The sequence below is a fragment of the Cryptomeria japonica genome, chromosome 6 (assembly GCF_030272615.1).
Source record: "Cryptomeria japonica chromosome 6, Sugi_1.0, whole genome shotgun sequence".
In the NCBI taxonomy this organism is placed as follows: domain Eukaryota; kingdom Viridiplantae; phylum Streptophyta; class Pinopsida; order Cupressales; family Cupressaceae; genus Cryptomeria; species Cryptomeria japonica.
Window position 1 is genome coordinate 656974174 of NC_081410.1, and position 20565 is coordinate 656994738.

Below are 20565 nucleotides of genomic sequence, written 5' to 3' on the forward strand. Positions count from 1 at the left end.
TCAATGTGGACATAGGAATTCTCTTCAAAGCTTTGAGGCGTGGAATAGTCTTCTCCTGAATAGGTTGGAATTCTTCCCAAACTCCCTCCAAATACTGTATCCTGAATATGAGGTTGTTTTGTCAAAAGCGTGGACAAAGCGAATAAGGAAATCATCCGCCTGTCTCTTCGTATCTTCAATCCATTTTCTCCACTTCCGAGAGTGTATCTCTCGCTGCCTCATAATGTGTATGTTGTCCACGATCAATTGCAATAGGGGAAATAAGGGTGGGATTCTCACGCCTTATCCTTTCAATGTACTCTCTAAGTCTGATATTCTCTTTTTCATACTTCTCTTTCTTTTCAATCTCCCGGTCCAATCTCGCACTGATTGCCTTGAGGGTATCACCAACCTCTTGAAATTCTTGTTCTTTTGTAGTACGACCAAGGGCAACTGAAGTAATCTGGAAATCCATGGGATTAGCAATGTCTGTCGTCACATCTCCGACAGGAATAGCTACCTGTGCAATCCGCATTTCTGTCTCATATCTAGCTATATGTGACAAAATCTCAGCTTTCTTAGGTTCTTTTTCCTTGTTGCTCCTAGCTAAGTAGTCATCAATGTCATCAATTGGCTGCCACCATCTTCTTACTTTTCTCCATACTCTTCATCAGCCAATCAGGAATAGCGACCATCTCCATACCATCATCGAGACACATCTCTCGATCAAGCTCTCTCAATGCTGAGATAACATCGTCATCATCATCAGGATTATCCCTAGTCAAATCATATATATTCTTCCCCAAACTAACCTCCAAGAGGACAGTAGGATATCTCAACTGATCATCATCCTCATTAGGTGGAGCAGATTTAGTTGTAGCATGTAAATCCTGAACATTCTCTGGTAGTATCACTGTGTTGGAACATGCTCAAACTCTTTGTTCTGTTCTGGCACATCAACTTCCTTGAGTGATGAGACGTCGAGGGAAGGTGAAGGAATGATAGGTGAAGGAATGATAATCTCTTGCTTCTTCTTAACCTCCTCAATCTTCTTCCCTCTAGCCTTGACTTCTCCTAGTGTGTTCTATCTTCGCTTGGGAGCTTGACTCTCCTCATCCACATGAATCCTTATGTCGTTGATAGTTCTTTGATCATTTTCGGAAGCAAAATCCTCCAGTTTCATCTTTTCATAAGTGAAGATAACACCCATGTCAACTAACTTGTCCATCTGACAGTCTACCCACCCTTGGGAGAAACTCAAGACCTCTCTCATCAATACATTCAAATCTGTCACTTCTTGTTTTGACCAATTAGGCAATAGAATCGCCTTCTTCATTTCATTTTCATTTTGTGGATGCGTATGATTCTTATCATCTAATATCTGATCAGGAACGAGGAAAAATCCACACTTGCTCATGAAATCCACAGATATTCTTGACCACATTCTTCTTTTCACTGCTTGCTCGTCCATCAAGTTGGCCCAATAATCTTCTATGTCTACCTTGTGGATGAACTTATTGTTGTTTTTTGTAGCTAGGTCGGATCCCTTCTGGGGGCCGACCTACTACACAAATGTCAAGTGGCTCGTCGGCCTTGTGATTTAGATATCTCAGTGGCTTATATCCAATATGGGGCAGGCCCTATCTGGGTGTACTATTCATGTAATTGTAAATTGCAAATAGGGCATGACCTATTTAATGTAACTTGTAAATTAAATTTGTATCTTGGCGCCAAATATGTTTTAGGCCGACCAAGACAGTTAAGTGTATGAGGCATATAAATTCAAGGTGACTTGAAGTCACAACACATCATCTCATCACGCGATCATATATCTGCCATATGCAAATTATCAACTGTGATCTGCACAAGACAAGTTATCCTTAGCAACGAATCTGATCCTATTGGTGAAGCGTATCCCCTATGCAGTGAGCGAACTTATCTCAGGCAAATCACATTGCAAGCCTGTCAAGACTACCAAATTTGCTTTTCTCAGTCAGTGAATATCATCAGGGATTAGCAAATTATATTCTAGAAATTCGTCCAAGTTCAGATCAGATCTGAGTTGCAGATAAGTATGTACTTTGTGCCCTAGCTAGGCTAATTTGTAATCTGTTTTTGCCCTTGAAATATATTGGATCTAAGATATTGTTGCTAGGTTTTTCATCTCCAAGAGGGAGGTTTTCCCAAGGTATCACTGTGTTATGTGTGCATTTTGTGTTTTTTGTTTCTAACTGTCAATTTGTTTGCTAAAATTAACACTTATCTCCCCCGATCCTTCCAACTTTCTTGTTCGGATAAAATCTTTCTCTTCTCTTGTATGTCGCAAATCGATAGAATGCAAGTTCTTCAATTGCTGTGCTAGCTGTTGCGGCGGATTGGCAAACCTCCAATGTCTTCCCTTTCGAAATAGGAAATGTCATCCCCATTCTATGTTTGTTCTTCTGGATAGAATCAAACTCCATAAGTTGTCTCACCACCGCAAGTAATATCATTATGTCTGTAGGATACCTAGGAAGCTTGTAAGGTTTGCATTGAAATCGAAGAATCCTTAGGTATGTGAAAGTGGGAAACTGTATGTACCACGATCCATATTTCTCTATCAGCTCTATTGCCTCCTTGGACAACATCCTGTGGATTCTGCCTTGCAACATCCGCGTTATGTACATAGTGAATGCATCATTCACTCTCTTATAATCTTCAATTCGATACATGTTCGGCTATGGATAGCGTTCATAACTTCTGAACTGCTCTTGTCCATTCCCGACTTCACCTCTACATATCAATCCTTTGTAGGTAACAAATTGTGCAAGTAGGTACACCAAATAGGAAGTCATGGCGAATGACTTGGATCTTTCCACATTCCTCAGCTGAAAATCCAGATTGTCACTTATGATTTTTGACCAATTAATCAGTGTTCCTTTCAGACAATCCTGGAGGAAATAGAACATCCATCCATCATATATTGCACCCTGCAGTATCCCCATCACTTGGTTAAGCAGGAATACTAAATCACTATATTCATCTTTGAAATCTATGCACATGAGTGTCTTGGGAGCCTTGGAATGATGAGACCTAGATTCAATCATCCATTCCTTGTTCACTATGGTCTTTCACGCATCCATCTTCTTCTTATATCTTTCTTCATATTCATCCTTGGTTCTATCCTTCATGTCTATTCCACGTGGAATTCCAAAAACATCAACAATCGCATCTTGAGCAAGGTAGGCAATGATGGCACCCTTAGGAGTCTTGATCATTTGGGAGTGAGGATAATAACATCGTGCGCATTCCAGGATTAGCTCGTTGCACTATATGGACTGCGGAAATCCAGTGGCCTGATAAATGCCACTTTTCATAATGTTTGCATAAGCTGGGGAAGGGATCTGGCTTCCAATTCCGAACATCCATTGCCGCATCCGGTCCATATTCAGGAAATGCATGTTTGTGTCTGTAATCTCCTTCCATCTGGATGATATCTTGGATTCCGGATAGAATCCCGTCTCAACAATCCTCTGTTGTTCCTTTCGGATGCTAACTCCAGACTTCGACATTGCACTTGTACGAAGCTGGAAGTTAGACACTTAGGAAAATTTATCCTGATAACTATTGTCAGAATTGAATAAGTTCTGTTTTCTAAATGATTTAGACAAGTTTATGGATGGAAATCAGGAGTTTATCCACATTTTAAATGAATTCTGAAAATAGAACGAAAATATGACAAGATTAGGGTATGAAACCCCCATGAAATTCACTAAAATCATCAATTTTCAGACTTAGCAAAGTCTGAAGACACCTCCTTATATTTAGAAATTTTATCAAAATTAGAGTGCAAAGGAGTATACTGGATCGGGAATTGAACTAGGAAAGGTGTGAAAAGTAGTGTTTTCACTCCTAAGTTGTTTGAGGACACCTTCCCGAGGTCAACAATGGCTGCCAGCAAGTCTGAAGACACGCTGCAACTCTATAAATCAGTCATTAAAATCATGTTGCAATCACGTGTTATGCAAAATCTATGATGAAAATAAATTTCTCAAGGCAAAAATGATTAAATCTAAGCATGTATGTAGGGCTTGAAGTGAATTTTCAGTCTGAAGACAAGTCTGAAAACACTTACCAACACCTCTAGGAATGATAGTAAACTCCAAAAATTGCCAAGAAATGGTGCAAAAATGCACTCCAAGTGAAATCGCCTAAATAGGTAGGTGGCTGGAAATGAATGTTTTCTGAGGACAGCCCCATGACAATGGTGTTTCAGACCTGCAACAGCATTTAGAAGGTCTGAAAATGCCCTAAAACTCCTCAAAAAACACCTCCAAACAAAATTGCCTAGGTTGGAACAAGCTGGTTGGTGAAGAATAATTCTGCAAATTAGTTACCAGCCAACAATGGAGGTCGAATAAGTTCAAATAATGGCAAATATGCAGGTCTGAAAACAAAACGCAGCAAGGAATAACAATGGCAGCCAACCACCATGGGGGAAATGCATCAAGAATGGAGGAATTTGACCTCCCAAGTGAAATCGCCCTCCCTCAACAATGGCGCCACTCGCCAAAAAAATTGCCCAAGTCTGAAAAATGCTCTCTAAACTTGCTCCAATGGCTGTCTAAAAATATCACCCAACTCTGATTGGGCAGAAAATAACTTCAATGTGCAACTCCAACTAAAAAAATGGTGTCAAAATGACACTTAGCAAAAAATCACCTAGCTCGAAAAGTCACAATCAGCCACTAAAATGTCTCCAATTCACCACTTAGCAATCACCATCAACAATTATAATATTATAATATTGCTGGACACCCTCTTTTAAACATGTTTTTGCCTTTATTTTTCACCACATAAGCAATGTGGGATAAAACCTTGTACTTATACTTGCCTGGGGAAAATCGATTTGCTTCTAGAAGGTAAAATTATTTAATGTTTATTGTAAATCATTTATTAATTGCTTTTTATTTTTTAAATAATCGTCATCATTTGTAAAAACAATTAAATGTGGGGTCAATTTATTAAAATATTTCAAAAATTAGATCAAAATTGACCATTGGGGGAAAATCGATTTTAATTGGGATAAAAATCCCAATAAAAAACCATTGAAAAATCATTAAATGCTCATTTGGGGAAAATTGCCCCATGTTGGGATGAAAATCCCATCAAAATTTCATCGACTATGCACACATTTGGTCTCCAGGGGAAAATCGATCTATGTCTGGAGTGAAAATTCCAATTCAAACTTGCCACTTAGCACAAAAAATCACCTTGGGGGAAAATCGACCCCAGTCTGGACAGTCATCTGGACCCAAAATCATTAAAATCATCACCTGTGGAAATTCGCCTAAGGTCTAGAATCACAATCCACACAAAACTCCTCAAAAACTCGTCACAAAAGTCTTGGTGGAAAATCGATAGGCATAAGGAATCATCATTTTAGTCCTCATTAAAGTCATCCGTAGTCTTGGTGGAAAATCGTGGGTTGTCAGGAAGAATTCCCACACTTAGCTAAATCTTTACCATCTTGGTGGAAAATTGCCCCCGTTTGGATAATGAGTGTGGGAAAAATTAGGTCCATCAGGAATCTAGTGGAAATTCACCACTAGTTAGGATTTTGAGTGGGGGAAAATCATGGGTCATCGGAAATGTGGGGGAAAAGCACCTCCCATCAAGAATTTTGACATTTTGACCCTTAGAACATGGATTTTCATTTGGAATTTAACAGTTTAACCACTCAAAATCATCTGGACTCTTAGAATTTTCAATAAAACGCATTAGGACTTAGGTAAATTCACCAAAATTCGAGCGAAACAAAAAGAAACCTATCAGGATAAAGTGCAAAATCAACTTGAATAACTTCCTAGGAGCGAGAAAATAACTCCTAAAGGTCCTAAGACACCTAGGCACTTAAAAATCACTGACGGGGACGTTCAATAACACGTTAACGCTCAAAAGGATTACACTTAGACAAAATTAAGATCATTTAAAATCTAACATTTACGCACTTGATCCTATAACTTCAAAACCCTAAACGACAAATAGGCATGATCAAAACTCCGAAACTCGGGGACGGGAACTCAAAATTGCCCATTATGCTGCCAAAACCCTAAACCAACCAACGCAGAAAGCAGGAAAGAGGGGGTCCTTGTTTGCAATGGGGCGATGTGTGAAAGGTCACAACAGGACCAAAGCGCTAGCGCCCTGTCTTGACCAATCAGGGGCTCAGGAGATTGGGGAGAAAGGTGTGCATGATGAAGGTTTTGAGTTATTTGCAAGGTGTGAGCAGAATTAGGGCTCTAATTAGGCCTCAAGACATGAACACCAAGGTGAGGGCCCAAATGAGCACAAAATTGTAAGAGAGTACAATTTAGGATGCTACATTTAGGCCCCACTTTAGCAGGAGTATGAGACTAAGTATACTCTCAGTAAAGTACAAAGGTTTGCATTGAAAACTTTCATCAAGACACTAAAGAGGCAAGACACACCAAGATCCCAATGGACTTTAGTATCTTACTACTTCAACATCAAGATAAAAGGGACATCATAAGAGAAAGAGAGAGAGAGAGTCATGACTACTAGCCTAATAAGGTTTGCTTACTATGAATCATGAAAAAGAAAAATACCAAAATTACAAAGCAAAAGGCTTAGTTTGCAAAGTAACTTGAGTATCGAGATATGTGATAGTGTGTGCATAAAGTGAAACATTGACCAGAGTGTGTTCCCCTATGTTAAAGCAAGTGCATACGCCTTATTGGGAGCAACTACTTTAAGGTATTATGCATCCAAAAGACAAAAATGTCACCACAATGATATGCCCCCAAGAAAGGACAAATCAAAGGATATGGTCACAAAACTCATAAGGGTTCTACTATCTCTGGGGTCAATATGCTCTTATGATAAATAATGTATATCATGAAATATATTTGCATTGAATTGACCTCGTCCTTGAAAGGAAGTAGAACCACAATGGAAGAAGGGCACATGTGTCTTTTGAGTCAACATGGAAGCGACCAAAAGAGATCTCAATAATTTGCACCATCCTCGAGCAGACAACACTAGGCACAAAAAATTGAAGAATTGAGAAACAAATAGAGGAATGTCACAAACAAGCAAGAGAGGAAAGAGAGAGAGAATCTACGGCATGAATGAAGCTAATCAAGCAAATCATCCACCTCCCAATCTTGTTGAACATTATTTAGGGAAGGTGGACAAGATGCAAGAGGAGCAACTTTGAGCACGATAGATGGAGCTACTGCAAGTTCCAAACAAGGACCATGCTCTAATGATGAGTCACCTTGTCTATTACTAGGAGCTAGGATTAATGCTTTTGAAAATTGATTAGACAAATCATTGTCAACACCAACAAGCTCATATTCATCGTTGGAATCATTAGCATCAACATTGTTAGCATGAACATCATTTTCATCCATTTCTTCATCAAGATTAATAAAAATAGGATCTTTAACACAAATAGAACATGAACCATCATCTTTCTTAAGCATTTTTAATCTTGGAGATTTAGGTTGAATTTCCTCTCTAGGGTTAGGCGAAGGTTGGACAAATGGGATCATGTCAACATTTCGTGTCTTCGGGGAGGAAATAGGTTGAGAAGCAAGTTCACGAGCCTTAGCACGATGTCTCTGTCGACGTTCACTTGCACAACGATTTCTTTTAGTTTTAGTCGAGGGTTGTGAAGGTTTAGGATCTATGGACATAGGTTTCTTCTCTTCCTTCAAAGGAGGAGGAATGGGAGAAGGTTTACTAGGTTGAAAGATAGGAGATGCAGGATGCTTTCCTTTGTAAGATGTAGGAGGTGGGACTGTAGCATATAAAGGAGGAATAGAAGGTGTAGGAAGGAGACTGGGTCCATCATGAGGAGGAATAGGTGTATGACCTCTAGGCTTACTCAAATATAAGATCATCTCATTCTTCCACTTTTGATAAGATTGAAAAAGAGCATCACTTCGAGGTTTAAGAGGCTCAAATTGTTTAGGCCAAAAGTAATCACAATTGACATCTCCACACTGTTGGCATTATAACAGACAAAGGGAGATTGTTGGCATTCCAATTACAATAAGAGATTGTTGGCATTTCAATAAGGATATTGAGAAGGTTGTTGATGATTATGGATATAACTGATTAAGGATGTTTACTGTCTTAATATTATTATTTTGTCATTGATGTCAAGAAATTGATTTTCTAATTCAGTATGATGTTGCCATATCTTAAGAAGTATGATTTGGTGAGTATAAAGATGTCGGCAAAAGACACAGAAAGAATGTGATGAATAAGGGGAGGAATAAGTTATTCAATGGGCAACTATTACCAAGTTAGACAATGATGAGATCATGATGTTTAGATTGTTTTGATATCCTACATATGTTGTTGATTGCAAGGTTAATATTATACTATGTTACCGAGCAAAGAACCTAGTCGGTAAACCCTAAGGTTATCGCTATTGGTTATCGCTATCGGTTAATGAAGGCGGAATGCCTACCGAGTGAAGTCTAGTATTTACCGAGTTGCAACTGAGTAATAACAGAATGCATTGAATGAATAAAAGCATTATTTAAAGAAGGAAGCTGATGAGCTGGTTATGATTAAATGATTGTTACAACGTGTATAAAGGTTGTTAAAGAATCTATGGCAAAGGAAAATTGGCAGGAAGATCTACAGTTCAGATTGAACCACAAGAAATGTATGCAAGTTCCAAGGCGGGGTAAATCGTTTTCAGATCGAAGGATACATTGAACCTGGTCAAGTTTGAAGATCTGATGGCTATGATTTATCATGGGATATGTGATCAAGGAGATTAAGCGGTTGGCAAATTGTTTATAAATAAGGAATTGTTGATAAACAATAAATGCGGGCAAGTGTATGCACAGGGATGCTACATAGTGATTATCGAGCACTGAAGCTTGAAGACCTGTTTTGAATAACAGAGTATAGAGCCCAGCAGATGGACAAGATAAGTCCTATGACTAAATTGTATTGAGCAAATTAGAATCTGCTTTAGCATTTTAGATGTGAATTTGCAGATAGATTTTTATTACTGTTATTTTGTAAAGTGACAGAAAATCTCTTAACCGAGTGGACTTAATAGTCTTATTTGTAAAACCCTCTAGCAAGGTGACATTCTGATTGAGTGTTTGAAATCCTTTAACAAGGTCACTTCTAACAAGGTGAAGATCCTAACAGATCTGAGGGAAATCCCTTAACCGGGTCACATCTAGCAATGTGTTTGTAATCTTTAACAGGATTTGCTTTTAACCGAGCATACTCTAGAAGAGTATATTCTTTAGTGGGTCCGAAATCCCATAGTGGTTTTTCCCTAATTGGGTTTCCACGTTAAATCTGGTGTTATGAGTGTTATGATGTTTATATGCTTATGAGTTTGCATGTTTAAGCAGTTTTGGTTATATTGCGAAGTATATGTTACCGAGGTTGAATCTGTTGTTTTTATGGAAGATTAAGTTAGTATGATTCACCCCCCCTCTCTCATCCTTTTAGCTTGGCATCTGTACTTAACATTAAGTATCAGAACTATCACACACCTCACTGTGGGTTGATACATGCTATGATTAATTGTTATGATTTTGTCATTATGAGAAAATTTTAAACATTTATGAACAATAGAAGGGATCGCTTTCATGGAAGAGAGCCAAGGATGTCCCAACTTCACACGAAATTGATCCAATTTAAGAATGATAGCAAAAGTGACATCTAAGTAGTTAGTACCAACTTCAACGAGAAGAGTAATAGAACGAATTGTAGGGCAAGAGAAACCATCATACACCTTAACCACTACATCAGATTTATCATATGTTACTTGATGCAATTGTGAAGTATAAAGATATTCTTCAGTGATCAGTGGGCACCCCTTGTGAGAGTTCGTCTTTGATCTTCACAGTGATATATAGTGGGCCATTAGGTGCATCAATAGTTTTGCTAGGATCAAAGGTAATACATAGGTCCTTAGGAGGTCTAGGTTTATCATCAAGATTCACCACATTGTTAGACTCAAGGCCAAGGTCATTGGGAGAAAAATCAAGATGCTCAGACTCAACCATGTTAGTAGAATGGATAGGCAAAGGATTAGTAAAGATTTGGAGGTTTTGATTAGGAGGAGCTACGGATTTGTTTCCTTTGTCATTCACACCAGCTACAGGTATGGTATTGTTATCAATAAAGTCTTGAATTCTACTCCTTAAGGAATATCACTTTTCAGTGTCATGGCCGTGTTGACGATGATATTGGCAAAAGGCTTTGGGATCATGATAAGGTGGCAAAGGTGTGGAAGTATCAATTGGTTTGATGGGAGGAAGTTTCAATACATTTTTGTTTAACAATTGCGTCATAATGCTATGCAAAGACTTTGAAAGAGGAGTATATTCTTTTCTAAAGTATTTGGATAAAGGAGCCACACCTGATGTCGCGGCTGCTACTTGGGTATTGATGTTGTCATTGAACTTGATGAATCCCTTGTTCGGTTTAAACTTCACAAAAGATTGTTGAGCACTCTCATTCTTATCAATCGGGGCCATTGAAGGAGATGATTCAAATTGACTTACTTGAAGCTGATAATTATGGAGCAGTGCATACAATTGCGTAAAGGAAGTAAACTCGGGAAAGATAAGCTTATCCTTAATGTCTTTTTGCAAATTAGAAATAAAAATTCTTTGAACATCTTGATTAGGCATAGGATAAGCAATTTTAGAATACAAATGTTTATATCTACCAATAAAATCAATCACTTTTTCTTTAACACCTTGTTTACAATGAATCAAATCAGTCAAAGTAATTTTAGAACCAAAATTATTGTGGAATTGTTGAATGAACGCATTAGCTAATTGTTGAAATGATGTGATAGAATAAGGAGACAAAGAACAATACCATTGCAAAACTTTGTCCCTAAAAGTTTGAGTAAACAATTTAGCCAAAAGTCTTTGATCATGAGCAAAATCACTATAAAAAGTTTGAAATGTTTTGACATGAGTCAAGGGATAACCTTTTCCGTTATAAAACTCTAATTGAGGGATTTCCACATGTTTAGGAGGGACAGGATGAACAATGTCATTGGATAATGAGCTCGCTACATCAAATGTGAGCACATTAAACTTGGATTGGGTAATGGAAGCTAGTTGTTGTTGTAGGGATGAAACCGTTTGGGCTAGGTTGTTGATGGTTGCTTTGGTGGATGGATTGAAATTGGACATATTGGATTGGGATGGAGGAGTAACATTGTTGTATGTAGGTTGAGGTTGAGAGTAAGGAGGTGGAACACTATGATATGTAAGTATGGGAGATGATTGGGTCACAAATGGTAGACTCACGGAAGGAGGTATAAAAGAATATTGATTAACAAAGTCGTCCCCTTGACTAACATGTGTAGGATTAACATTTTGTGTGGAAGTAGTCATGATGGAAGCAAGGATGTAGGCATAGGAATAGAATGGTTAACTTGACTAGGAGCTTGGGTGTAACCAAGGAATTCAACACAACTTTTCATAGGCATGATATTAGTGTCAACAATATGAGCAAGGCCATGCAACAAATCAACACCAATTTTATCATTTCTAACCATTCTTTTTAATCCTTCAATCAATGGGATTGCCTCACTTTCCGGGTATTATTGACTCATCCATTGTTGAAGATTTTCAAATTCATTGTCAATCTTTTCCAACTGATCAATGGAAACCCTAGTTAGTGATTCATTCACATCATGAGAATTATGAAAAGAATGAGGATAAATGACCTCATTTGTTGGATTAGAGGAACCGCCAACATTCTCATGAAATAAGTTATCCAAACTAGACTCCATATCCTTAGTAATTAAACCTTGGGAAGCCTTAATTCTACAACTTCTCACGGGAATATTGTAGGTAGGACGTAAAACTCATGCACAAGGAGGGAAATTTAAATTTGAAGTTTGAAATTTATGTTTGAACAATGCAAAATTTTTAAAAAATGATTGATTAACCAATTAATTAAGCAATTTGATTTGTGAATTTGAAAGATAAATACATCTAGATCATAGCATAGCATATCATAAAGATCAGATCTGAAAATAAATTTGAAAAATTATGCAATCCGCAAGTAAATTTTAGAATTATAAATTAGGGTTTCATAACATTTAACCACTAAATTTATGTAATTCAATTGAAAATTAGATCTAGGAGGGAAAATTTGAATTTTAAATTCCATGAATAATTAGATCTGAAATGATTAATCCAAATTAGACAACCTGCAAGTTCAATTTTAGAATTTAAAATTATGGTTTTTGTGAACTTAACCTCTAAATTTTTGAAATTCAATTGAAAATTAAACTTGTAAATGTAAATTTGAATTTGAAATGCATAAACACTCAGATCTGAGAATATAAATCAGAAGATTAAAGTGCAAGATGTCGGGTTCACCAAAATATAGTGGTGAAAAATTATTAGGGTTTCACCCAATGATGAAGTAAAACCACTAATATTTTTCTTAGAGACCACCACATTAAAGAGCGGTGAACCCAGTAGATCTAGCCTCAAATCAACAAGGATAGGGCTGAGAATTTCTATTGGATTCACTAGATTAAGGATTGATACCCTCTTTTAAGTTGAATTGTGAAAATGTTGAAATTAGGGTAAATGTGTTGAAATTGAAGTAAAAACGCATAAACAGTGAATTACAATCGTCGAATCGAACCACAAACCTGGATCTGAGTAATATGCGAATGCTCGGATTTGTTCCCAGAAGGTCTTACTAATTTTCCGGGACCAGAATGCTTGTTGCTTTGGTCCTCCGAACTTTTCACTGTCCAAAGGGGAACCCATTCGTCTTTGTGAATAAAGCCGATCCTGAAAATTGAAGCTCTGTACCTATTCCTGCGCACAGTAGAGAAGGGAAAATAGTTGGGAATAGGGGTTTGCTTTAGGTCAAACCCCGATTTTAGAATTAACCATGAAATAGAAATCAAATGTGATTGAATTGTTGTAATGGAAATGATTTCCTTTTAAGGGAAATGCTGAAAATGTCTAAAACACTAAGGTTATACCTTTTTATTGAGTTTTGTTTGTCTCCACAAGGAATTAGGGTTTCATGTAGTCTTCATAAACATAGAACATGAATGTCAACTCGAATGCTTGAATCTTGACCTTACTTCTACTCCAATGCTTGAAAGAAGACTGATTGCTTGCTCACTTGAATGTAGATCTCAATTTTTCTCTCTTGAGTGGATATGAATTTGAATTGGTTAAATGTCTATCAAAATGAGAGGGATAGAGTTCCTTTTATACTTGCTTCTCGAAAAACAACTTAATTTTCTGACCTAAGCCGACAGGATCAAAATTCCCACTCAAATTGAATGGCCGTTGTGAAGCCCCAAAATGGGTCCTGATTGGGAGGACTAGAGCGCTAGCGCCTTGGTCTTGACCAATTAGGGGCTTAGGAGATTGGGGAGAAAGGTGTGCATGATGGAGGTTTTGAGTTATTTGTATGGTGTGAGTAGAATCAGGGCCCCGATCAAGCCTCGGGACACGAACGCCAAGGTGAGGGCCCAAATGAGGACAAAATTGTAAGGGAGTACAATTTAGGATGCGACAAATGCATTATTCTCTAATTTAATTAGTAATACTGATATTTCTAATTGAACATATTGTTATATAAATTCCTATAGTTAATCTATTTGGAATTAGGTATGAATGGTTGCAAAATAGGAAGGTCAATCAACCTTGCGAGTTCACGAGAGGTGAAGACCTAACCTACCTTTCGTCAAGTATGCCACCTCGAGATGGAGTGCTCGCCGGCCGGGAGGCTTATGTGTGCTCTTGGGCTTGGTGGAGGAGGAAGTCTCATGCTCTTATCATGCACACCACCCCGAGATGGAGCGCTTGTGGGATGGGAGGGCAATTAGCACTCTTGGGCTTGATCGAGGAGGATGGAGTGCCTCCAAGTTGGACTGAGGGATGGAGTGGACCATTTGCGACCCATGCTCTCGTAAGACAAGGATAACTATCCTTGAGATTGCGGTTTGTGAAGTTTGTAGGTAATACCTAATATGGTTACTAAAGGACTTATGCCTTGAATGATTATTAATGCAGTTGATTATATATAAATTTATATGATATTTAATCCCTAACCCTTATGGAAATGATTGGTCTTATGAATTACATTTCAAATGTTGACTAACATGATTGTAGGACCTAAACCAGGATTCATCTTGCTAAAGACATTTCCATTGGTAGATTTATGATATTCATTGTATTACATTTCTTATTCTAATTGGAATTGTGATTTTAGGGCAAAATATAGTAATATCCCCAAAAGGAACATTACATATTGACACATATTCTGGTGTAATTCAGTACCCTTTGGTTCATGATGATTTCTGCTGTATTCTCCTATGGCACTATGTATTCTTCTAAGAGCACACACTTGCTATTATTCACTTGGAAGAAGAGGAAGTCTTACCCATACAGGGACTGCATTGAGAAGATTATTAGTGGGATTGAACACTGGAGATCAGTGCTTTGTGAATAGATCTATTTTCTTGATGAACCATGGCCTCTTCTGCAAGATCTGGTATTTTTCCTTTGTTATGATGCAGATTGACATGAAGTAACCTTTTAACATTGGTAAATTTCCTCTGAGCCAGAGGGTTTCCAATTGTCCTGGATCCAGATCTTATGGGTTTTAGGTCCAGGGAAAGCTTCCTCAAATCTATATATTAGAAACATTTGTTTTAGAAGCCATAGCCTGTCGATGTTCAAATAGATTCCTCTAGGTTTGACATCCACATTACAACCATCTGACATGAAAATACCTCTAGTCAAGGAATAGAAAGCATTCTAGTATCCTCAAAATCTGTAAAACATTTGTGTCATTAATAATAGAATAATTAAATTTTCTTGTTTCTTTGATATTTGAAGCTCAGAACTTAGAAACAACGTCAACATCTTACATGAAATGACTCTAAGTTGAGCTCCTGTTTCTATATATGCATGTTTACTTCTAAATCTCTGATTTAATTTCATGTCATCATGCAGGAAAGAAGAATTAACAAGATTCTTTATTGAGTTAATTTATATTGCCTTGAAGTGCTTTCCAAATAATTTGTATTTCTTTTTTGAAGAGCTCTGTAATCTCAATATATTTACATAAAATGAAGCAGCTTGAAAAGTTGTATTGCATTTGAAAAAAGTGCTGCAGTTATCAGATAAAGTAATAGAAGAGATTCAACTGGAGTTTAGATTCCTCTAGGTTTGACATCCTCATCACAACCATCTGACATGAAAATACTTCTAGTAAAGGAATAGAAAGCATGCCGAGTATTCTCAAAATCTGTAAAACAATTGTGTCATGTATAGTTGAATAATTAAATTTATTCTTCATTCTTATGATATCTAAAGCTCGGAACTTGAACTTCTTTTTCTATATATGCATGGTTACATCTAAATCTCTGATTTAATTCTCATGTTATCATGCAGGAAAGAAGAATTAATAAGATTTCTTTATTGAGTTAATTTATATTGCTTTAAAGTGCTTTTTAAACGATTTGCATTTCTTTTCTGAAGAACTCTGTAAACTCAATATACTTACATAAAATGAAACAGCTTGAAAAGTTCTTTTGCATTTGAAAAAAAGGCTGCATTTATCAGATAAACTAATAGAAGACATTTAACTGGTGTACTAGAATATATTATTACCCCAAGGTAGAAAAATATTCACTTTGCAGAGGACCATACAGGTTCAATTTCATTTTAAATTGAAACTCATCAATCCTTTTTTCTCTTTGCATGTAAATAGAAGGCCTTCCAATCTATTATTTTTTATCTACAATCATTTTACAATTTGGCCTCCAACATTCAAATCACTAATGCAAGGTTGACATCTAAGACATTGCAGAAATATTACTCTCTTTGTTATTGCCAGTAAAACAAACTGAGAAGGCTCCAAATATAATCACCCTCTATCAAGGTAAACCATATACATGTGGCAAGAAGGAAAATCAAACCTTATAATTTTTTTTTCTTGATGAAGAGAACAAACCCTTTCTTTTTAGTTAAAAAAATTAGTATATACTGAGCATCTCAGCCATTGGCAGGACTTTTGCCTGCATCCAATCCCCAATTCTTATTCACCCCAGGTGTGGTGGATGCCTTGTACAATTATGCTTGATGAGCAATAACTACTTTGTCACTGTATGTATGAGCTAATGAGTCACATTTTGGTCTAGTATCTTGCGGATAGACTTCTGAAAGCCAGAGTGTAAATAAATAGACAAAGGAATGAGAAAATCATGTCATTGTAAGATTTCGTGCCTGAATGGATCAATTAGTGCTGTAAATGTCAGAAGAAGCCAATGGAAAGAGTAGTGAGAGGTGGAAAAGACAGGAACACTTCCCAATTAGAAAGTGAAGTTCCCATTGATGGTATATTTGGTGTAAGCAATCTTTGAGATCACATCTTTGGAACATAATCCAGTGAGAAAAGGAAATCCAATTAGAGATGGGCTGCCTATGAGCATCATGGCATAGGTCAAGGGTAATGAGGAAGCAAGGTCCCCCCATTTTTGGATATATTGCTCATCTGACATGATATAAATCACCGAAGCTGACATCAGAGATGTACCAGGAACTCGTCAAATGAGTCAGCTCAAAGTTGAAAAAATTAAAATGCATGTGTTTTTTTGTAGTTCTTGCAATCTTCCATTTGTTTAATATGATCTGGGATAATAAGCTGGACAAGAAGAACAAATCTTTCTATAATCTGATTTTAAACCGGTGCTCTACTATGAGCTTTTCCATTTGTCAGGAAAACATCTCACAACCTTTTATTAGAGATGATTTTTCCTGTCCATGAAGATGCTTTTGATGCAAAAAAATTTATCCACAGTTGAATCCAAAAGCACTCAAAAACTTATGACTTTTGTTTTTTCTTTTTGATTTTGTAGGATGAAGCTTGGGCAGCTGGCGGCAGTGGCATTTTGTTGAGGACAGAAAATGGTGGGAAGACATGGACCCGTGATAAGGCTGCAGATAATATTGCTGCTAATCTTTATGATGTTAAGTGAGTGTTTATCAACTTTCGCATATCACTGTTTATTTTATGCTTTTTTCATCTAGTTTTCACTGCAATAAAATGTTGTTTGGATATTCATTATCTTTTTAAGTTCAAACGTCAAAGGCAAATGCTTCTGGCAAGCGGTAAGAACAATTTTTAGGACCATAGTTTAGTTATTTTAGACTAAGTTGTACTGTCATTGGTATAAACTCTAACCACTTAAGATGTCAGTGATAATTGGAAGAGTTTTAAAAGGATAGACTATGATGAGCACACACTTACCCTTTCGGGAGAAAACCATGGCAAAAGATTGCTTGTATTAAATTCTCTTACAAACTTCGTAGGCCCCAACCTACTGGAGGCACCAATCCCCATTGCTAAGCACCAACTTAGCAAGAGACACCAATATCTTCTTATAGGAGGCACCGAATTCCAAATAAACAAAGTTCCACCTTCAATGTTGCTTCTTCAATGGATGATAGTCAATTTGATCTCCTTCATAAAATTATTTTTCTTATTTACCCCATAATTAATATTTCAACACATACCTTCCCACACAAATGTGCATATATTCATTGATCATCTTCTTCTCTTTTAATGCTCTCTCTCTCTCTCTCCACAAACACACACATATTCCATCTCTCCATTTCATTATTCTTTTCACTCGCTTATTCTTTATTGAAATATTTTCATTTCTGCACTTGCACTCATTCACAAATCTGCTCACACTTCCTCTACATACATTTCTTCTCTAAAATCTGCTAAATATCAAATGATATCTCATTGTATTTCTTGCACTTCCAATCACGATTCTATCTCCCTGTACCATATTAAAGATTGCAATTTCTCCAAGGGGGACGACTTGTCCCGAGAGATGCGACTCTTCAAAAGAAGTCGGACTTTAGTTAAATTTAATTTATTTTTATTTCTCCAAAGGAGGCAATTCCTCTCCTAAGGAGTTGACCACCATTATGATGATACGTATTTTCAGATGTGAATGCTAATAACAAATCCACATGGTAATTCAAATTAAGATTTAACAAATGTCTCTCACATGTTGGCCACCATTTGCATAATCTGTGCCATAATATCTATGTTGTCCGTTGTAATTGCTGTGAATACATCTAATTGGCATTCTCCATTGAAGATGTTCTGGCTTCCTATTTCTAGGCACATGGTCAACATTAGTGCTGAGTGTTACATTATTGTCCACATCTTATTATCTTGTAGCTTGTGTGGCCAATTCCACATCGACCTATTCTCACATAATTTTGCTGATTTTATCTTATTTGTTTTGTGGCATCTTGAAAGCCTTGTGTGCATCTTTATTACTTTTATCTTGTCCTTATAAAAACAATTACATAAATTAAGTTAATTAGATTGTTGTCATAAATGAGGATTGGCCATCTCTTGATCTTATTGAAGTGATGCGATTTGTGGCCTTTAGCCTTTGATGAATTACTCCTTCCTTTTGACATCTATAGCAACAATTTTCCAACAATCTCCCCTTTTGTCATTAATGACAGCCCTTACAATGAAATAATCTGTGAATGCAACATAACCATTATTCTCCCCCTTGCTGTAATTCTTCCCTTTTCTGTAACTTACCCCCTTTGACATCAATGGCAAGCAGATGTTTGTTATACTTCCATCCACAAATAGATAATGGGAAACATCTTCAATATTCATATTATCTTTTCTCATTGTTGTATCTTTGCATAAATCAGCCTATATGACAACATTGAAACCCATAGCCATCTCTTCTAATGGTCCTTGCTATAAGTCACAAACTTTTATACTTTACTAGGAGTTTTCTTTAACTGTGGGATAAGTCCTTGTTGAATATTCTTCTCATTATCAGTATTCATTTCCAATACGATGTTATACATTGCACCATCAATCATCCCAAGCTTGAACATTAATTTGACTCCTTTACTTACATTTGTATTATGAAGTGCTGCTCCAAGTACAACAACTTCATTAGTATCGAAATGCTTTCTACTAAGGAAATATTGTAACATACACTGGAGCTTTGGTATGTGAGTTGTTCCACCTATCAACTCTACAACACAAAGATCCTCCACCTTCAAGTCACAATTCTTATTAACTTCTTTGAGAGGCACAAGTGCTTCCTCCAAAAGATCTTCATAGAGCTCTCTCTCATCTTATGGTGCTCTTGAAACAATAATCATCATAAAGTGAGTCCACTTAGAGAGGAGCCTTGATATTGGCACTAAGAATTTCCTTTGTTCACTTTACTTGTTTCTTCAACTTTGACATTCATCAATACTAAAGCTCGTAAGTTGGGATATTACAACGCTACTACTTTTTCCCAAATTGTTTCCAATACTCATATATGTCAATAAATGTTTATCCAAAACACGACTAGTGAAATCATCATTTAGAATAAGCCTCTCTTGAACATCAACTTCATGAGAACCTTCGCTAATATTTTGTGTACTTATTTTGTCTGAAAATATTTCTAATCCATATTGTGCTTTTTGAGTCTTACTATAGTACCTTCCTGTGTGCCACTCACACCCTTCTTTTGTGCCAACACTAAAGATTTATAAGTCCCAATTCCGCAAAGATCAATTCATTGGTAAACTATGATGCCTTTGGTTTCTTGCATCCATGCTACCAAAGATTTGGTGGTTGTTATGTAAGCAACAATTTCCTTCAAATTACTAATGAGTGGATCCACATATATCTATCTATGACCTCATCAAGATCTTCTAATGTCTCCTTCTCAATTGAATGTGTTTTTCCAAGTCGAAGGAAGCTAGCAAAATTCTTGTGGTCTTTTCCTCCCTTACAATATCCTTGTGAATGTAAACTCCATCACATATTTTTAAAGTGAGCATCAAGTGAGTAGGCTCTTTCAAACTTGGATAGAGAGTACACTTTCCTTAGTTGATCTTCTTATTCTATTATATTTTGTGATACTTCATCCTTTGAGTTGTCTTTTCCATAGAGCTGAAAGATAATGCAATGATTAGCTCCCCTTGAATTCATACTTCTCCTTATGAACTTTGTGATACATCTTGCGCATGAAATGCAATTTGTACAAGCATAGATTTCTCATTTTTTTGATTGCCTTGCTCTTCTTTATCTAAACTTAGGTAGTTTTTCCTTTATGTTTAGCAAGGGCACCCACTTTCTTGTTTTGTCTAGGAGGTTCCACAAAAACACTTCTACAAAGCATGTTATACAACCATAGTTGTTGCACTTATAACACATAATATTGTAATTCGGTAAAGGAGAAAATGGATTGTAGTTTCTATTTTGACAACCCATAAGAACTTTTGTTTTTGTTTCATACATAATTATATCTCGCATGTGCCCTACGATTGCTTGCTTCATGACCAAAATGATTGCAAAAAAGTAAGAACCATAAAAGGAACTTTGGAACTTGGTCATATGTGGTTGTCTTGGAGGGAATGACTTTATGAATTTGTCCTTTTTATCTTTTGGAGGAGTGCTTGTTTTTTGTGGGACTTGATTCTCTTTCTTGTTGTTTTCATTTTTTATAGGACTTTTGAGAGCTTTTATGTT

The 20565-nt window shown here is 36.7% G+C and overlaps 1 protein-coding gene across 1 annotated transcript in view; it reads left to right on the forward strand.

The window, feature by feature from the left end:
* The window catches only part of LOC131033196 (photosystem II stability/assembly factor HCF136, chloroplastic), a 173821-nt gene that overhangs the window by 143516 nt on the left and 9740 nt on the right, over positions 1 to 20565 (forward strand). Inside the window, exon 7 of the mRNA XM_057964344.2 lies at positions 16901 to 17016. Coding sequence (XP_057820327.1) covers positions 16901 to 17016 — 116 coding nt within the window. The remainder of the gene's footprint in view (positions 1 to 16900; positions 17017 to 20565) is intronic.